Source organism: Phascolarctos cinereus, unplaced genomic scaffold, assembly GCF_003287225.1.
Source record: "Phascolarctos cinereus isolate Bilbo 61053 unplaced genomic scaffold, phaCin_HiC Scaffold_4;HRSCAF=312, whole genome shotgun sequence".
NCBI lineage: Eukaryota > Metazoa > Chordata > Mammalia > Diprotodontia > Phascolarctidae > Phascolarctos > Phascolarctos cinereus.
The window spans coordinates 161492689-161510055 of record NW_027555847.1 but is presented as its reverse complement, the minus strand read 5'-3'; the positions used below and the strand labels follow the sequence as shown (position 1 = coordinate 161510055).

At 40.3% G+C, this 17367-nt stretch overlaps 2 protein-coding genes across 18 annotated transcripts in view; one reads left to right on the top strand and one right to left on the bottom strand.

Moving 5' to 3' along the window:
* Nucleotides 1–11728, bottom strand: part of UBN1 (ubinuclein 1) — a 39452-nt gene extending 27724 nt beyond the window's left edge. For 2 of the 6 annotated variants that reach the window (XR_002322725.2, XR_002322728.2), the window contains exons 1-4: nucleotides 11466–11728; nucleotides 10594–10821; nucleotides 9838–10126; nucleotides 140–226 (exon numbers count right to left, since the gene is read on the bottom strand). Coding sequence is in view for 2 of the 6 variants with exons in the window: in XM_020978600.2 (XP_020834259.1) it covers nucleotides 140–226; nucleotides 9838–10086 (336 nt within the window). In the remaining 4 variants the exon portion in view is untranslated. Of the gene's footprint in view, nucleotides 1–139; nucleotides 227–9837; nucleotides 10127–10593; nucleotides 11431–11465 lie in introns of those variants that run through there. The other 4 variants (XM_020978600.2, XM_020978601.2, XR_002322727.2 and 1 more) reach the window with 3 other exon arrangements.
* A 44-nt stretch (nucleotides 11729–11772) lies between these two features.
* GLYR1 (glyoxylate reductase 1 homolog) overlaps nucleotides 11773–17367 on the top strand; it is a 41873-nt gene continuing 36278 nt past the window's right edge. For 2 of the 12 annotated variants that reach the window (XR_013485971.1, XM_078152729.1), the window contains exons 1-4: nucleotides 11804–11912; nucleotides 12199–12287; nucleotides 12859–12895; nucleotides 14130–14209. Coding sequence is in view for 9 of the 12 variants with exons in the window: in XM_078152729.1 (XP_078008855.1) it covers nucleotides 11910–11912; nucleotides 12199–12287; nucleotides 12859–12895; nucleotides 14130–14209 (209 nt within the window). In the remaining 3 variants the exon portion in view is untranslated. The other 10 variants (XM_020978605.2, XM_020978604.2, XM_078152731.1 and 7 more) reach the window with 9 other exon arrangements.

Below are 17367 nucleotides of genomic sequence, written 5' to 3'. Positions count from 1 at the left end.
AATCATGGATACAATGGTTTAATATTTTCATTCTGTTCTATACTTGCTTTTCTATATTCACATCATCTTATATCATAAGCCCCCAGAGAATCTCTTCTTCCCTCAAAAAAGTTAATTTAGCCTAACAGGGGAGACTTACATATTTCTCCTCAAATTTCCGAGCAAGAGCTTCCACCTTATGCCTTTCCTTTTCTTCATCATTGAAAGGGTCCAAGACATCTTTCTTCTATGGAAAAAAGTTGGACAAATACAGTTCATAGAATCTTCTTTGTAACTTAGAGAGTACTGACTAGTCAATTAATTAAGAACTACTTTTCCAAAAAGGAATAATAGATTAGATTTTATAATGCTGTTGCCACTCATATTGGTGATACTGAAAAGAATAATTTCAATTCAGTAAGGACTACCCATCCAAAGGGGTATCCACTTTGTGCATGGCATGTATTGGAAATGATTAACAGACTTCTGGCCAAGATGGCTGCCTGAACTGAGGCAAAGCACCCAGCTTTCACATATCTACTCCAGCAAAAACCCATATATAGCATCAGACTGAAAAATGATCAGTAAATCTAATGAGAAACTACAGTGACTTCAGCCTCCCCAAAACTGTATAAAAAGTCAGTGAGAAGATCACAGCAAGTAATAAAAGGTCATAACAAACAAGCCAGACTAGGCAAACAAACTAAAAGCCTCCCACAGTGGGATCAGAGCTAGGAAATAGAAAATTGTAGCCTGTAAGGATCTGTATCTTGAAGCAGAAAGAACAGGGAGCACTCCCAAAAAAAGTCCCAGGATGACTGCAAACACACAGCACGGATCTTGGAAACCACAAGAAGCAGGAATGACTAGGACAGTCAAAGCTCCAAGGTCCCTAGCACTCTGTCTTGAGATGTCATTGTGTGCTCTGAAGATCTCTCTCAAGGATCCTAGAAGGACCTAAACTTTGGAGGTAGAGGTTGGCTCAGAAACTTAGGTGATCCTGGTTGAAACCAAGCAAGATGACTACCTTAACCAAAAGCACAGCAGGGAAAAAAGCCTGGCCTTGGCACAAAGTACCAATTCAGGAACTAAGTCTGAATCAACAAGTAAACCAAAGAAGATACTGACCACTATAATTCAACAGATCCAAAGACAGCTAAAAATACAACCTAGAAGGAAAGAGTAACTCCTTAACCCATAGGGGGGAAAATGGATTTTCCACAAGGACTACATAAATACCTAGATTAAACAAGAAATAAAAAATGAAATAAAAGCTCTAAAGGAAAACTGAAATAGAAAAACAATTTGCTATAGGAGGTCCAAAATCTTACAAAAGTAATGGACTCCCTGAAAATGAGAATGAACCAAACAAAAAAAATTAATGACTCCATAAAAAGCAAGAAATATTAAAACAAAATCAAAAGACCAGAGGGCAAAAAAAGGAAGAAAATAATAAGGTTTCTGGCATCAAAAATCACTCACCTGGAAAACAGAATAAGGAGAAGTAATTTAAGAATCATGACATTCCCTGAAAACCACAAAGCCTGAATGTTATATTTCAAAAAATCATAAACTAAATAAAACAAGACCAGATGAATTAGAACCAGAGATAAAAGTGAAAACAGGAAGAATCCACAGATCACTTCTTAAAAGAAACCTCAAAAGGAAAGTCCTTGAAATATCACAGTCAAAATCCAGAGCTTCCAGGTCAAAGAAAAAATACTCCAAGCATCCACAAAGGAGTTCCAGGACCAAGGAACTACACCTTAGAATACAATTATTCCAAAAGGTAAAAGGTGGGCTTACAACCAAGTATAATTTGCCAGGTAAAGTAAAGTATAATCTTACAGTGGGGAAAATGGACCTTTAGTAGAATAGTGGACTTTCAAGCATACCTAATTAAAAGAACAGAGATGAGTAAGAACTTTTCAATACAAATGCAAGAATCAAAAGAAACCTAGAAAGGTAAATTTATTTGAGGATGTGAAAGGGGCAATGGGATGAAACAGTGTTAATCCAATAGGAGAAGAAGAAACAAGTGTCAGTTCAGAACCTTCAAAGGCATTGGCAGAATTTATTAAGAAAAGGAGGACCTGGGAGTGGATTGATTCTATTCAATAGAATAGAGAATAGAATAGAGAAAAAAGGAGGGTAAAAGGAATATAGTAGTATAGAAAGGAAGAACAATGGAGAACTTGCTTTTTTTTAATAACTGGAGTGATAAGAAGAAAAGTATAGAAACATGGCAGAAAGGGTAGAGGGAGAAGACATCAGATGAATCTCACTCTTATCTGAACCAGACAAAAGGAGGGCTAAATATCTGTGTGCACACAAAAACCCACAAAGAACTATACCACACTCAACATGGAAACAGGCAGGGATAGCGAAGAGGGAAGGCTAGGAGAAATGATAATACTGAGTCAGGAATGGTCACAAACACAAAACTTCCTGAAGCAGAAGTGACTAAAAGAAATGGAAACTAAAGGAGTCCCCATCAACTAGAAATGGCTGAAGAGATTGTTGTATATGAATGTACTGGAAATGTATCACAAGAAATGACAAAGATCACTTCAGATAATCCTGGGAAGAAAGAACTGATGCAGAGTGAAGTAAGCAGAACCAGAACAATTTATACAATGTCAGCGTTGTACAAGGGGGGAAAAAAACTTTGAAAAACTTAACTCTAATCAACACACCAACCAACTATCCTCCAGAAGACTTATGACAAAATATGCTACCCACTTCCTGAGATGTGACAGACTCAAGTTGGGAAAGAAGACATACAATCCACATACATGGATTCATTTTTTTGAAAATGCTTATTTGTTTCAAGGATTTTTTCCCTGCTTTTAATTAGGAGAGGGGTAGTAATGGTGATCCACTGCACTCCTCCCCCCCCACCAAAAGAAAAAAATAAAAAAGAGGAGAGTCATTGAAGCATTTTTTTAAAGTGCAGAGAAGAAGAAAGTTCAGAAGGAAAAGGACATGCAGGCCAGTTTTGAAAGTAATGAGCTGAATATACATAATGACTACAACAATGTAAGTAGAAAGAACCACCATAAAACTAGCAAAAATTAACATCATGAAATTATATAAAGAATAAACGGGGGGGGGGGCCAGAGCCAAGATGGCAGAGTGAAAGCAGTGACTTGCTTAAGCTCTCCCCCAAACCCCTCCAAATACTCAAAAAAAATGGCTCTAAACAAATTCTGAAGCATCAGAACCCACAAAAAGACAGAGTGAAACAAATTTCCAGCTCAAGACAACCTGGATGATTGATCAGAAAGGTGTATCGCGCCGGGCTGGGAGCGCAGGCCGCAGCAAACCTGGAGCAGGCCTCAGAGGGCTGAATCTTGGACAGCTGTGGAGGTTTTCAGACTCCTCAATCCAGGAATGCCAAGGACAACTTAGAAGGTCAGTGGGAAAAGTCTGTTTCTGCAGTGCTCATAGAGGAAGACGGGGTTTCAGCTCCATTCCCCAAGAGCGTGGCCGGGGGGGGGGGAGAATCACTGCTTCCCAAGCTTCCGGCCCACAGACTGAGGGGGAATCCAGTGGCTGATCAGAGACGGATTGCAGGGATCTCTTTGCCAGTGGTAAGGCAGGAATCTCTTGCTTTGCCCGTGTGGATCTGGGTCACAGTTCTGGGCAGCCATGCTGGGGTGAGGAGGAGAGCTGACGTGGTGGAGCTTGTAGTGGCTGTAGAGAGGAACCCCTCCTCACAGTTAAGGGACAGAAAGGAGTACTCATAGTCACAGGCCAGGAAAGGAGTAAACACCTTGCCCCTTATCATACCACCTTGTGAGAACTGAAAAATTACAGGTCCCTACAAGTATCTCTGAAAACAGCTATACAAACCCCTGAAGCTTGGGACAGCACACTGTCCACATTGGAAGCAGACTCTTACCTTAAAGAGTTTAAAACTCAAGTAACTGGCTGGGATCATGAGCAAGCAGTGCAAAAAGAGTCAGACTATATTATCTTACTTTGGTGAAAAAGAAGATCAAAATATACAACCAGAAGAAGACAACAAAGTCAAAGCTCCTACATCCAAAGCCTCCAAGAAAAATATGAATCAGTCCCAGGCCTTGGAAGAGCTCAAAAGGGATTTTGAGAAGCAAGTAAGGGAAGTAGAGGAAAAACTGGGAAGAGAAATGAGAGTGATGCAAGAAAATCATGAAAAACAAGTCAACAGCTTGCTAAAGGAGACCCAAAAAAATACTGAAGAAAATAACACCTTAAAAAATAGCCTAACCCAAATGGCAAAAGAGGTCCAAAAAGCCAATGAAGAGAAAAATGCCCTAAAAAGAAAAATTGGCCAAATGGAAAAGGAAGTCCAAAAGATTACTGAAGAAAATACTTCCTTAAAAATTAGAATAGAGCAATTGGAAGATAGTGACTTTATGAGAAATCAAGACACTGTAAAACAAATCCAAAAGAATGAAAAATTAGAAAACAATGTGAAATATCTCATTGGAAAAACAACTGACCTGGAGAATTTAAAAATTATTGGACTATCTGAAAGCCATGATCAAAAAAAGAGCCTAGACATCATCTTTCAAGAAATTATCAAGGAAAACTGCCCTGATATATTAGAACCAGAGGGCAAAATAGAAATTGAAAGAATCCACAGATCTCCTCCTGAAAGAGATCCCCAAAGGAAAACTCCTAGGAATATTGTAGCCAAATTCCAGAGTTCCCAGGTCAAGGAGAAAATATTACAAGCTGCCAGAAGGAAACAATTCAAGTACTGTGGAAACACAATCAGGATAACACAAGATTTAGCAGCTTCTACATTAAAGGACCACAGGGCATGGAATATAATATTCCAGAGGGCAAAGGAGATAGGATTACAACCAAGAATCACCTACCCAGCAAAACTGAGTATAATCCTTCAGGGGAAAAAATGGTCATTCAGTGAAATAGAGGACTTTCAAGCATTCCTGATGAAAAGACCAGAGCTGAATAGAAAATCTGACTTTCAAATACAGGACTCAGTGGAACATGAAGAGGTAAACAGGAAAGAGAAATCATAAGAGACTTATTAAGATTGAACTGTTTACATTCCTGCATGGAAAGATGATATTTGTAACTCATGAGAACTTTGTCAGTATTAGGGTAGTTGAAGGAAAAAAATTATATGTATGTATATATAGATAGATATAGATAAGGGGCACAGGGTGAGTTGAAGATTAAGGGGTCATATCTGGAGAATAAAATTAAGGGATGAGGGAGGATGATACTCGGAGAAGAAGAAAGGGAGAGGTAGAATGGGGTAAATTATCTCACAAAAAAACAGAAAAGAAAAGTCTCTCACAGTGGAGGGGAAATGGGGGAAGGTGAGAGGGAATGAGGGAATCTTATTCTCATAGGATTTGGCTTAAGGAGAGGATAACATACACATTCAATTGGGTACAGAAATCTGTCTTACCCTGCAGGAAAATAGGGGGAGAAGCGGACAAGAGAGCAGGGGGATGACAGAGAGGAGGGCAGATTGGGAAAGAGGGTAATCAGAAGTAAATACTTCCGAGGAGGGACAGGGTTAAAAGAAAGAATAGAATAAATGGGAGGGCAGGATAGGATTAAGGGAAATAGAGTTAAGTTTTTCACAACCTGTCTACTATGGAAGTGTTTTGCGTAACTGCACATGTACAACCTATATTGAGTTGCTTGCCTTTTCAATGAGGGTGGGTGGGGAGGAAGGAGAAAATTTGGAACTCAAAGTTTTAAAAACACATATTTAAAAAAAATGTTTTCACATGCAACTAGGAAATAAGAAATACAGGAAATGGGATATAGAAGTCCATCCTGCTCTACATGAAAATAGAACGGGAAGGGGATAAGAGAAGGGGAGGGAGAGATAGAAGAGAAGGCAGACTAGGGGAAGGGGTATTCAGAATGCATGCCATCTTTTTGATATATTAACAGTTTTACTAAATTTTCTTCTCTTTGTTATAATGACTTCCTGAGTAGGGGGAAGGACAGAGATATCAAGAAAAATCTATTTTTAAAAAGATAATGAAATGAATTTATGATATTCTTCTTTGAAAAAGCAAGGGGTTTTTTTGGGGGGGGGATTGGTGAGACGATCGAGGTTTAGTGACTTGCCCAGGGTCACACAGCTAGTAAGTATTAGGTATCTGAGCCTGCATTTGACCTCAGGTCCTCCTGACTCCAAGGCCAGAGTTCTATTCACCACCTAGATGCCCCGAAAAAGCAAGTATTTTAAAACAGCTTCACAGCTGCATATATAATTCTCTTCTTGTGTTTTGCTTTATATATGTAAATAAGTGGGAGGTTTTTTGGTGTTTTCTTAAATCAGAATTTATAAAAGAAAAAGGCTAATGGTAAAGCACCTTCAATCAGATTACAGGAATAATTTTTTAGAGCTACTCAGGGATGTTGTATCACTATCTTCTTTTTAGAAAGGCTACATTTGTACATCTGGTTCTCAGTACTATTAAATGTTACATCTATCCTCTGATTCATGACATTCTCTCATGTCCAATGTCTATTTCCATTCCAAACCTATTTCACAGGCCTATCAAGTGAATTTTTTGTTTCTTTCCATCAGGTATCTCTTACGAAGGTCTGATATCCAGGATACATAGGAACTTAATACGAATATATAAAACCAAGAACAATTCCTCAATGGATAAGTGGTTAGAGGGCACAAACATTTCTCAAAAGAATTGCAAACTACTAACAACTATATGAAAAATTTGCTCCAAATCACTAATAATAGAAATCTAAATCAAAACAACTCAGGATTCACTTCACACCTAGTAAACTGGCAAAGATGACAAAAGACAGAAGTTGTCAATGCTGAATAGGCTTTTGAAATACAGGCACATTAATGTACTGTTTGGTGAAATTGTGAATGGGTGCAACCACTCTAGAAAGCAATTTAGATTTTTTTGGAGAAAAAAAGATAAAAGTATTCATACAATTTGACCCAGAGATACCACTGCTCAGCATATATACCCCAAGGAAGTCAAAGCCAAGCTTGAACTTGGAGAAGGAAGAGAAAACATACTTGCTTTCCTTCCTTGGAAAGAGACTGTGGGGATGGAACAGTGAATATACTGTCAGACTTGGTATGCTGTTTCACTGAACTAATCTTTTTTTAATTAAAAAAAATTCTTACTTACAAGGTATAGTAAAGGAATATATATGGAAATTAAGGTGATGCAAAAATAAAATATATCAATAATTTTTTTAAAAAGAAGGAAAATATAAATATAGCACATGTAGGAAATACCTAAGATAGATAATTTTTGCAAGATTTTATACACTTGGTAGGTCTCCTTTTGGATTTCCTACCAAAATCTTCAAAGTTTACATGGTTTTAACTTTTGAAGATACTGACATTCTAGAATATTATACAAGAGAAGTGAATTATAATACATTAACGAAGTAAAAAATAATATGGTAAGTTGAACACGAACTCCAAACCAAGAAGATTCACTAACTGGACTATCAAAAGAACCTCATCATAAGGATTAACCTACAAGGCAGTTCCATATCATGGGCCCCAAGGATATTATTATACCAAAAAGTTTAGGATATTTCAAGTACTCTATCAATTTTAACAAGTATTTAAGAATTATTATGGGAACAAAAGTTCCTGAAAGTTACAATTCTGGAAACACAGAAGATTTATAACTATCCAAGGAAAGACTTATCCAACGTACTTATATGGTTAGGGAAGAGTTAAGATTTTTGCCCTCTCTTCTCTGTCCCCACACCAAGCAGACACTTTTTCCAAATGGAAGCCAGAACAGATAAAAAGGGAACTTCTAAAAATAGTTAGTTGTTAGGGGGATTACATGAAACACTTTGAGTTTACAAAATATTTTACATATCTCATTTGATACTCAAGATCACCCTGTAAGATAGGTAGTAAAGGTCTTATCCCCAATTTAACAAGCAATCAATCAACAAGCACTGGGAATATGAAGACAAAAACCAAGTTAGTCCTGCACTCAAGGACTTTCCATTCTATTGGGTGAACATATGAACATAGAAAAGCAAATACCAACATATACATGATAATTTGGGGAGATGGAGGAGAGGAACTAGCAGCAAGATTGGGAGGAAATCAGAAAGGCCTCATGGAGGAAGTGGCACTAGAGCTAAGGGAGGTAGGGATTCTAAGAGGTATCTCTGAGAAGGGAGTGCACTGTATACTTGGGGAAAGGCTATGCAAAAGCTTCCAGGTAGGGGATGGAATGCTAAGAATAAAGAAAAGCAAGTAAGTCAATTTGGCTGGAATGAGTGCATGAAGGAAATAATAAGTTTAGAAAGCCAAGCTAGAACCAGGTTACAAAGTGCTTTAAATGCCAGAAGAGTTTGTATTTTATCATAGTGACACTAGAAACCATCTGAACTTCTAAGAAAGAGAAGTGACATGGTGAGACATGTGCTTTAGGAATGTTGATTTTGCAACTACGTGGAGGACTGATTGGTAAGAGAAGAGACTAAAAACTTGGAAACCAATTAGGAGGCTACTGAAGTAGTCCAGGAAAGATATGATGAAAGCCTTAACAAAAGTAGTGGCTTTGAGTGGAGAGAGAGGAAGACAGATGTGAAATACACTGTGGAGGAAACTGACAAGCCTCAATAATGGGGGGCAGGAGGCCACCAGGTGACAGAGAATGAAGAAATGATGATGCTTCCAAAGATACCAAACATGGCTAATGGGACAGAAAGTGAAAACCTTAATGTTTAACAGATAGTTGGTGATGTGGGATGAAGAGAGAGATGAGATAAAATCGGGAGTCAACTTCAGAGAGAAAACAATGGGTCTCAAGTGAGAGAGCATAGAAGAGAGCTCAAGGGGTAGTTAAGTGGTGCAGTGGATAGAGTACTGGCCCTGGAGTCGGAGGACCTGAGTTCAAATCCTGCCTCAGACCAGACACTGGACACTAGCTGTGTGACCCTGGGCAAGTCATTTAACCCCAATTGCCTAAAACAAAAACTAAAAAAAGAAAAAAGAAGAGAACTCAAGACAGTTAGGAAATGAAATATGTATGACAACTCAGACCTTTGCTGAGAAGTGGCCAGACAGGTAGGAGCACCAAGAAAAATCAGTACCATGAAAATATAGACAGGAGAGAGAATCCACAAAGAAAGGGTAGTCACAGTGTCAAATGCTACATGGCATTCAAGAAAAAAGGGGACTGAGAAAAGACCATTAGAATGGGCAACTAAAAGATCAACAGCAACTTTAGAAAAAACAGTTACAAATTGATAATTCGAGATTGGAAGCTACAATGCAAGAGGTTGAAAAAGGAAAGGAATGAGTGCAAACAGCCTTTTCAAGAAACTGAATTGTAAAAAGGAGAAGAGCTATAAGATGATCTCAGAAAACAGTTGAAGAAAATGAGCCTTAGAGCAGTCTAAGTAATGTTCACAGTTCACTATTAAGTGTCAGAGATGGGATTTAAACCTGGGTCTCCTGATTCCAAGTCTAGAGCTCTTTCCACTATACCATATTACTTCAACTTTTACAGGCTCAACATAGAAGATTTCTTCTGTCCCTATCTCTTCTTTTTCACTTATCTTTAACCAGACAACTTAAATTAGCCCAAGTCATCTCTCACATTTTTCCTAGAACAACTTGGCAGAGAAGTATTCTAGTGTCCTTGAGAGACTAAAGTTTGTAGCTTTAGTCCTAATTCAACAAATATGGCAACAAGCCTAGTTCTTATTTTTAACTTGATAATATGATCTTGTACAAAGCTAGAACCACTTTAATTTTATTTTTTGCCTGGCAGAATTTTGTGAATACTATATTTGTACCCTTTTGACTCTTTGGAAAGTTCAATAGAATGACATGCTAGTATGAAGTAAGTGTACCTTGTCTCCAACTTGAAGACTTTTCACTTTACCCCTTGTATTCTTCACTAGCTCTGGGTAGAAGAACTCCGGACAGCGCTTGTGATCTGGTTCGAAGAGGGTAAGTGTGATTCGAACAGCTGCTGCAGTGGGTTCAGAGTCCTGGTGCTGCTCTGCTCCCCCAATCTCCTCTTTTCGGGGTTTCTTCAGAAATGTAGGATTCAGAGGGCCTGGGAGAGAGGTAAACTGGACCCTGTGGGGCTCAGTCATGGCTACACTCAAGTCTTGGCAGTGGCTACTGCAATGGCTTCTGTCAATGTAAAAGAGAAAATCAGGTCAAACCTAGATAACAACCTTAAAAACAGCCTACAATCTCAAAAAAAAATTTATAATTCTTACAAAAAATTTTCTTATGAAAAATTAAATTACATATATTTGAATTAAATCACTTCAGAAAAACTAATCTCCAAAGATGATCTAGGTTATTGCACATACAGATAACACCTCATTACATCAAACATTACAAGAAAATCTGCATAACAAGGTCACTAAATCCCCAAAACATCACCCATTTACTCATTTCCAGGAATAATACAACAAAATTCCAGTACAAAATAGAATTTGGATAGTCCATAGGAGTTGTTTTAGTTACAATTCTGGATTATATTTAACTACATTTTAACTCCTCCCCTTTGTAACAGATTTTATTTCTAAAGTCAGTTTGAGGTTACAGAACATACCACTTACAAAATAATATCAAACAAAAATGAAACACACCTTTGTCACAAGTGCCGTTCTGAGATATAGCACCTTGAAATGGACCTGATCTCCAGCCGGCTTTCCTCATGATGGGGTGAGACCCATATGCCACAACTTTGTCTGTCCGTTGGGTCTTGCAGCATGCCTACAAACGTGCTGCCCATCTAGCCTCAATGCCCATTCCCAGAGTTGGCGAGTCCTAAGAAAGCCCTTTCAGAAGAAATGCCCTCAAGACACCTGAAACAACTAAAGAGAAAACAGGAAGACTTCCAGTTATCGTTGCAAAGTTGCTGTTGCGGGCTTTTGCAGCGTGGCTAAGGTGGCTCGAGAGGCACTGGTCGCCCCAGGAAGCATGGTGCTCCAAACTAAGCGAGGTGCCGAGGGGCGCTCTGCACAGCCGGACACAGCCCACGCGGGGCTCCTAGGCCAGGGGGTAGGCAGCATCTCCGAGCGCTAGTTACAAGACGGGTCGCCTCATCCCGAGCCCTAGGGGGAGCAGTGACCCCAGCAGCCTCCCCCGCCCCGGGCACAGGAGCTGCTACATTGACGTAAGGAGCGCAGAACACAGTCCCCAACCCACCCCAGGCCGGGGACAGCCGAAGGCGCAGGTGCAGACTAAGGACCAGACTCCAGGCCGCACAGAGGGCACGAGTCCAAGGCTCCGTCCAGGGACTCCTATGGCGAAAGCCGCGGACCGGCCCAGTGATGGGCTGGGGAAAGAGCAAGGATTCAGGCTCGGGCTCTGTCCGGACAGAGAGGGGACGGCCCCAGGAGCCGCGGGGGTGGGGGCGGGGGATGGGGTGCGGGATGGGGCGCAACGAGACCAACGGCCGTAACGGACGGAAGGGGGGAAAACTGCTGTCCCGGGGCCCTGGGCGGGGGAGGGTTACCGGCGCTGCCGGGGGGGCGGGGCAAGGCGCGCGGCCGGATCTGTCAGCTGTTCGGCTCCGTGCGTCCCCACAGTCGTAGCCGCCCCCGTTACGATCCCGTCCTCTCAGCTACAGCCGTCACGGTTCGGGGGGCGCTCGCTTATCACGCGCCGGAGGAGGGGGGGGTGGGGGGCAGTGGAAAAAGGGGGGAGGGGTAACGGGAAGTCTAGGGGCTCGGCGCGCGGAGGCCCGGCGTTGAGGTCACGTGCCTCCAAACTACCCAATGCCTTTTGGAGACGCGGTGGCGTCACGGAGCAGCGTGGGAATGACAGCCGGCCCCTGTCACGTGGAAAGAGCCACGCCAATGGGCGGCACCGAGGCGGCCTGAAGTCCCGGCAGCCCGTGCGCTGTGGGTGGTTAAGTCGGTAAGATGGCGACTGTGAGTCTGCGGCTCGGAGACTTGGTATGGTGAGTAGCGGCAGGGCCCTTTCGGGAAGATGGGGGAAGCAGGGAACATTGGGTCTCTGCCCCAAGCTACAGACCCCGAGCCCAGCCCCGGAGGCTCTGAGTTTTCTGGCTTCCCTTTAGGTGCTGGCAACGAGGGAGGGAGAGAGATGAGGGTCGGAGGCGGCACCTAGGGAGGGGGCGCTGGGGTGGGGAGAGGCACCGGACGGAAGGGGCAGCCCGGCCTTGGGGGGAGGGGGAGTTGCCGGAGGCAGAGGGTGGTCTCAATGGGTTGCCGCTTCGTTCCGAGGCCCCGCTGCGAAGGCTCTCCGGGCGCCCGGTTTGGAAGGGGAAGAGTGCGGCCAGTGGGGCGCTGCCGGAGCCAGCTGGTGCCATGGGGTGAGCTCAGACCGTACGTTGTTCGGGTCACCGTGTCCCAGGGGTCGAGTCGGGACTCTCTGGCAGGGAGATCCAGGTGTCCAAGCCCTGCGGCTCGTTTGGTGGGACAGGTCTTTATCTAGCTGCGCAACAAAGTAACCGGACCGAACCGCAGCGGCGGCGACTCTGCGGGGACCAACTGACTGTGGTGTTGAAACCGGACCGTTGGCTCAGTTCTATGAAGAAATAGTGGGGGGAGGGACTTCTCTTGTGCGCTCTGAGCCTGGCGGGGATCGCTGTATGTTCTTATCCTCCCCTCGTGGCCCCTGGACTGCCAGAGAAAAAAGGATTTACTGTTGCTGCTACTGGCTTGTATGATTCCTTTCTTGATACTAAGAAGGCTTCGTTTGAAACAGTACAACTGCACTTTGAAAGAGAAGAGGGAAGTCTCGTGTAGAGAGGATTGTAAGCTTTGTTCTTGGACTTAGAAGGTGTGGACATAGATTTGGGAGCTAAATTATAGGCAAGGTGGGTTGAAGTGGATGGGCAGGCTTTTCGAGTATAAGTAGCTGACTCTTTGCTTTTTGTTTAGGGGGAAGCTGGGCAGGTATCCTCCTTGGCCAGGAAAGGTAAGTGTCTTTATGCTAGAGGAACATTTCAAAAAGTTTTAGGAAAAACTAAACTTTATTACTGAAAGTCCAAGTAATTAACAATTCTTTTGACTTTGGTGTGGATGAAGCTGTGCCTATCAGAATCTCTTCTTGATTCAGAAAATAGGGAATCTATAGTCTTTTCTATTAAAAAAAATAACTTGGGGGGAGAGGTAAAATTACCCAGGAAACAAAATTCTGACTTTATTTTAGATCTCTGTATTTTTAAGTGTTTGAAAAGACTTAAATCATGAGAGAGGGAAACTAAGATTTGTTAAGTCAAAAATCAAAATCTTTTCTGTCTAAAATTCTTTGTTTCTAGCAAAATGACAGGGGCAGGAATATATTGTAGACCAAGTGAATTTGCAGTCAAGAGAATCTGTATTTAAATGCTGATTCTACTGCTTATTCCATATATAACCTTAAACAGGTCACTTCTCTCTGGGCCTCAATTTCCTTGTCTGAGGAAGTTGAACACTGTAATCTGGATCATTTCCAGTTCTATGATCCTATTGATTATAGCACCAATTAACTCCTTAAGATTTAGCATCTTTTGCAGTGCTGAAGGGTCTGTCTGTGTATATTGTTCAGTCCTCTTTCTTTAATTTTCTTTGACACAGGTTAATGAAATATTTTGTCAGGTTTTTTTTTTAATCTAGAGTTCTTATGAATCCACAACTCTTAATTATTTATCACTTGTTTCTCTCTCTGTACTTTGATCAGCTTTTTTGGAGGATTCTGACCATTTTTCCAACAACATGTACATGGCCCTTATTGAAATGCCAAACTGTCAAATATTGCTGGCATTATTCTGATGAGCTGTAGTAATCCAGAAATCTTACTCAAGTAGTTGGTATCACTTTTGAAGTAGTTGAACATCTCTGCCATATGATAGTTATCTGTCTATAAGTTCTTGGATATTTGGAAGTTTTCAGTTATCACAATAGAAAAATAATAGTATATGTAGAAGGGCATGCCTGGGGCAAAGGATATTTTAGTAAAAATTCTCCTAATATTTTTCATGTGTTTTTCTCCAGAAAGCTAGAAATACAGGAAAATTTTATGTTGGTAGGCTTTGTAAGCTTCTTGAGGGCAGATATTGCTTTATTTCTTCTTTGTTTTTCCAGTGTTTAGCATAGTGTCTCACATATATGCCTAATAAATATTATCTCAGTTGTCATAACTGAACCTTTTTTTCCCTTTTGTCCTTTAGATTGTAAATCCACCCAAAGATTTGAAGAAACCTCGTGGAAAGAAGTGCTTCTTTGTGAAGTTTTTTGGAACAGAAGATCAGTGAGTAAACCTCAGTTCATTTAATGAAACCCCCACTCTGTTATAAGACTGGGGATACAAAGGTAAAGAAAAACACAGTCCTTGGTCCTGAGGACAACCTAATATGAGGGATGGTGACAAGGCTACTGTAATTGATACAAGATAGAATGTGGTAAGGGCAAGGGATAAATCTCTTTAATCTGAGACAGTGAGAGGTGCTTTGTGGAGGAGGTGGTACCTAAGCTGAGCCTTCTTTGGAGGAAGAGATGAATTTTATACTGTAGGCAATTCTAGATCCACAACTTTTTGAGGAGGCAGTTATATGTGGTCATCATATCTGCATTTAGAAGATTAATTTGGCAGCTAGAGGAAGGACTAATTTGAGGTAGAAGAGAATTAAGAGAAAATTATAGTTGTGAAGAGAAAATTACAATAGCTAAGATGAAAGATGATGATGACCTGAACTGGGATAGTAGCAGTTTGATAAGAGAGCTCAAAATACTTGTGAAAGATAGTGTGGAACTGAATTAACAGGACTTGGAAACTAATGAAACATCAGGGATAAGAGGGAGGATGGCTCTGAGATTTCAAGCCTGCATGGCTAGGGAAAAGATGGTGCCATTAATAAAAATAGGGAAATTGGAAGGAGGAGCAGATTTGGGTGAGAAAGGTTGACTTCCATTTTGGACATAATGAGGTTGGAGTATGTAGCAGCTAATTGGAAATACGAAACTGGAACTCAAGAAAGTTTAGGGCTAGCTGTATAAAATTAGGGGTTACCTGCATAGACATGATAATTATAGCCATGAAGTGGGTGAGATCATCAAGGGAGCCCTCACAAGTGAGTTCCACTTTGTGGACTTTAGAAAGTTACTCTTAATCATAGTGTACAACCTGCAGCTAAGCAGGCATGCTCTGAAGAAAAGATCGCTGGATTCAATCTGATCAAATAAGAATTGATTTGGCTCTTAATGTCCAGCACATTGTATTTAATGCTAGCAGATTAAAAAATGAATAGCCCCCAGTACCAATTAGTGGAGAATTTATTATCTGTCAGTTAGTTCCTAACATCAGTTATTTGTAGCCCATAAAAATAGTATGACTCTTCTCTAGAAGAAAGACACTGTTCTTGATACTGGTCTGGTACAAATTGTAAATAACCTGAGACAGTGCATGGCTGCAGATGTTCACTCAGAGAAGGTTGATTATATTTGAGAAGCTAAGGATGTGAAAAACTACCCTGAAGAAGCTGTAATTGTGTTCTCCTTTAGTGGCTTTTGATATATTGTTGCTAATGCCCTAGTGTGCATATCATTGAAGGCATGGTTTCTCTGTAAAGTAGTTCATAGAATTATGTAAACTAAGATTTTTTTTTATTAATTTATTTTGAGTTGTCAACAATCACTTCTATAAGCTTTTGAGTTTTAAATTTTTCTCCACCTCCCTCCCTAAGACAGTGCTCAATCTGATATAGGCCATACATATACATTTCCTATTAAACATACTGTCACATTAGTGGTATAAGAATTAGAACCAATAGGAGGAACTACCAGAAAGAGAAAACAAAACAGAAAAAAAAAAAGCAAATAGTATGCTTCGATCTGCATTCAAACTCCATAGTTCTTTCTCTGGATGTGGATAGCATTTTCCATCATGAAACTTTTGGAGATGTCTTTAGATCCTTGCATTGCTGAGAATGACTAAGTCTTATCAAAGTTAGTCATTGAACAACATGGCTGTTACTGTGTACAACGTTCTGTTGGTTTTGCTCACTTCACTCAGCATCAATTCATATGGGTCTTTCCAGGTTTTTCTGAAGTCCACTGCTCATCATTTCTTATAGCACAATATAAACTTAGATTTTTAAGGGTTCCTAGGGGCCATCTAGATCAACCCTATCATTTTACAAATGAGAAGCAAGTCTATGTAGAGGTTAGTGACTTGCATAACATCAGATAGTAGAATTGGGATTTGAACCCAGGTCCTTTGACTATAAGTCCAAAACTGTTTCCACTGTACTAGTTGCCTAGACATGTTCTTTGTTTTGTGAAAACAGGTGACTAATCTTAAATTCTAATCTTTACCAAATAATTGACTAATCTTGTTTAGACATCAGTAAACCAAAGTCATTAATTTGAAATTTGTTGCCCTGTCCAAGGTCCTATTTCAAACCAGATAGAACAGTGGTATCCACCACCTGCTTTTTCAGTCATTTATTCAGCTTTCTCAGCAGCTTTATCATAGAGTTGTATTACGTACCTCAAACAGATTTTTTGATGTCTTTGAAGCAGTTTTATTTTTGTTGTCTTAAAAGAAATAGAACTTTGGGTTATAAAACTGGCCACAACTATTTTATGAAAGACCTAGCCCTGGGTACATAAGTCCTAGAAAACTATATGCTATGTCAAACGTAGTTGGTGTGTATTATGACACTTAATAAACACTGTTTATTGAGGTAGTAGAGACTTAAGTATTGTCAAAATAGTTTTAAAGATTTACATGTGAATTTTTATAAAATGTATGTACCTTAGAAGTACATATATGCATGCTACATTACCTCCAGAAGTTAGGGATGATTTATCTTACAAACTGACATGAAACAGGCTTATGTTGATATTGTAAAAGATTAACTAGCAAGATTTCTTTTTCCTTTAAAAATTTTCATTTTCAAATTTCTCTTTTTCCACCCCTCCCCCACCCATTGAGAAGGGAAGAAATACAATAACCATTATATATGTGAAGTCAAAGCAAGATTTCTTAATGACATAAGAAAAAGTCAGACCCACCGCTTAGAAAAGAGAATTCATTAAATGCCTACCGTATGCAGTACAGCTGAAGCAAGATCACGTAGTAGAAAGAGTACATTGACCTTAGAGTCAGGAAATACAGCTTCACATCCCACCTTAAAAACTTTCTGGTCATGTGGTTATAGATAAGCCACTTAATCTGAGTCTGTAAAGTGGGAATAATATTTAAAATATTTAGCACTGCTAACATTATAGGTATGTTGTGGCCAAAACTTAAAAGTCCTAAAAGAGTTTATTGTTGTTTAAGTAACTGCTCAAATATATTTTGATACTTTGTTGAATTTGTTTGATGATCTTATCTATGTATATATTCTCCTCCAGGAGTGCAATTGTAGCTCATCCCACACCTCATCCTGTGTAGATTTTCTCTGT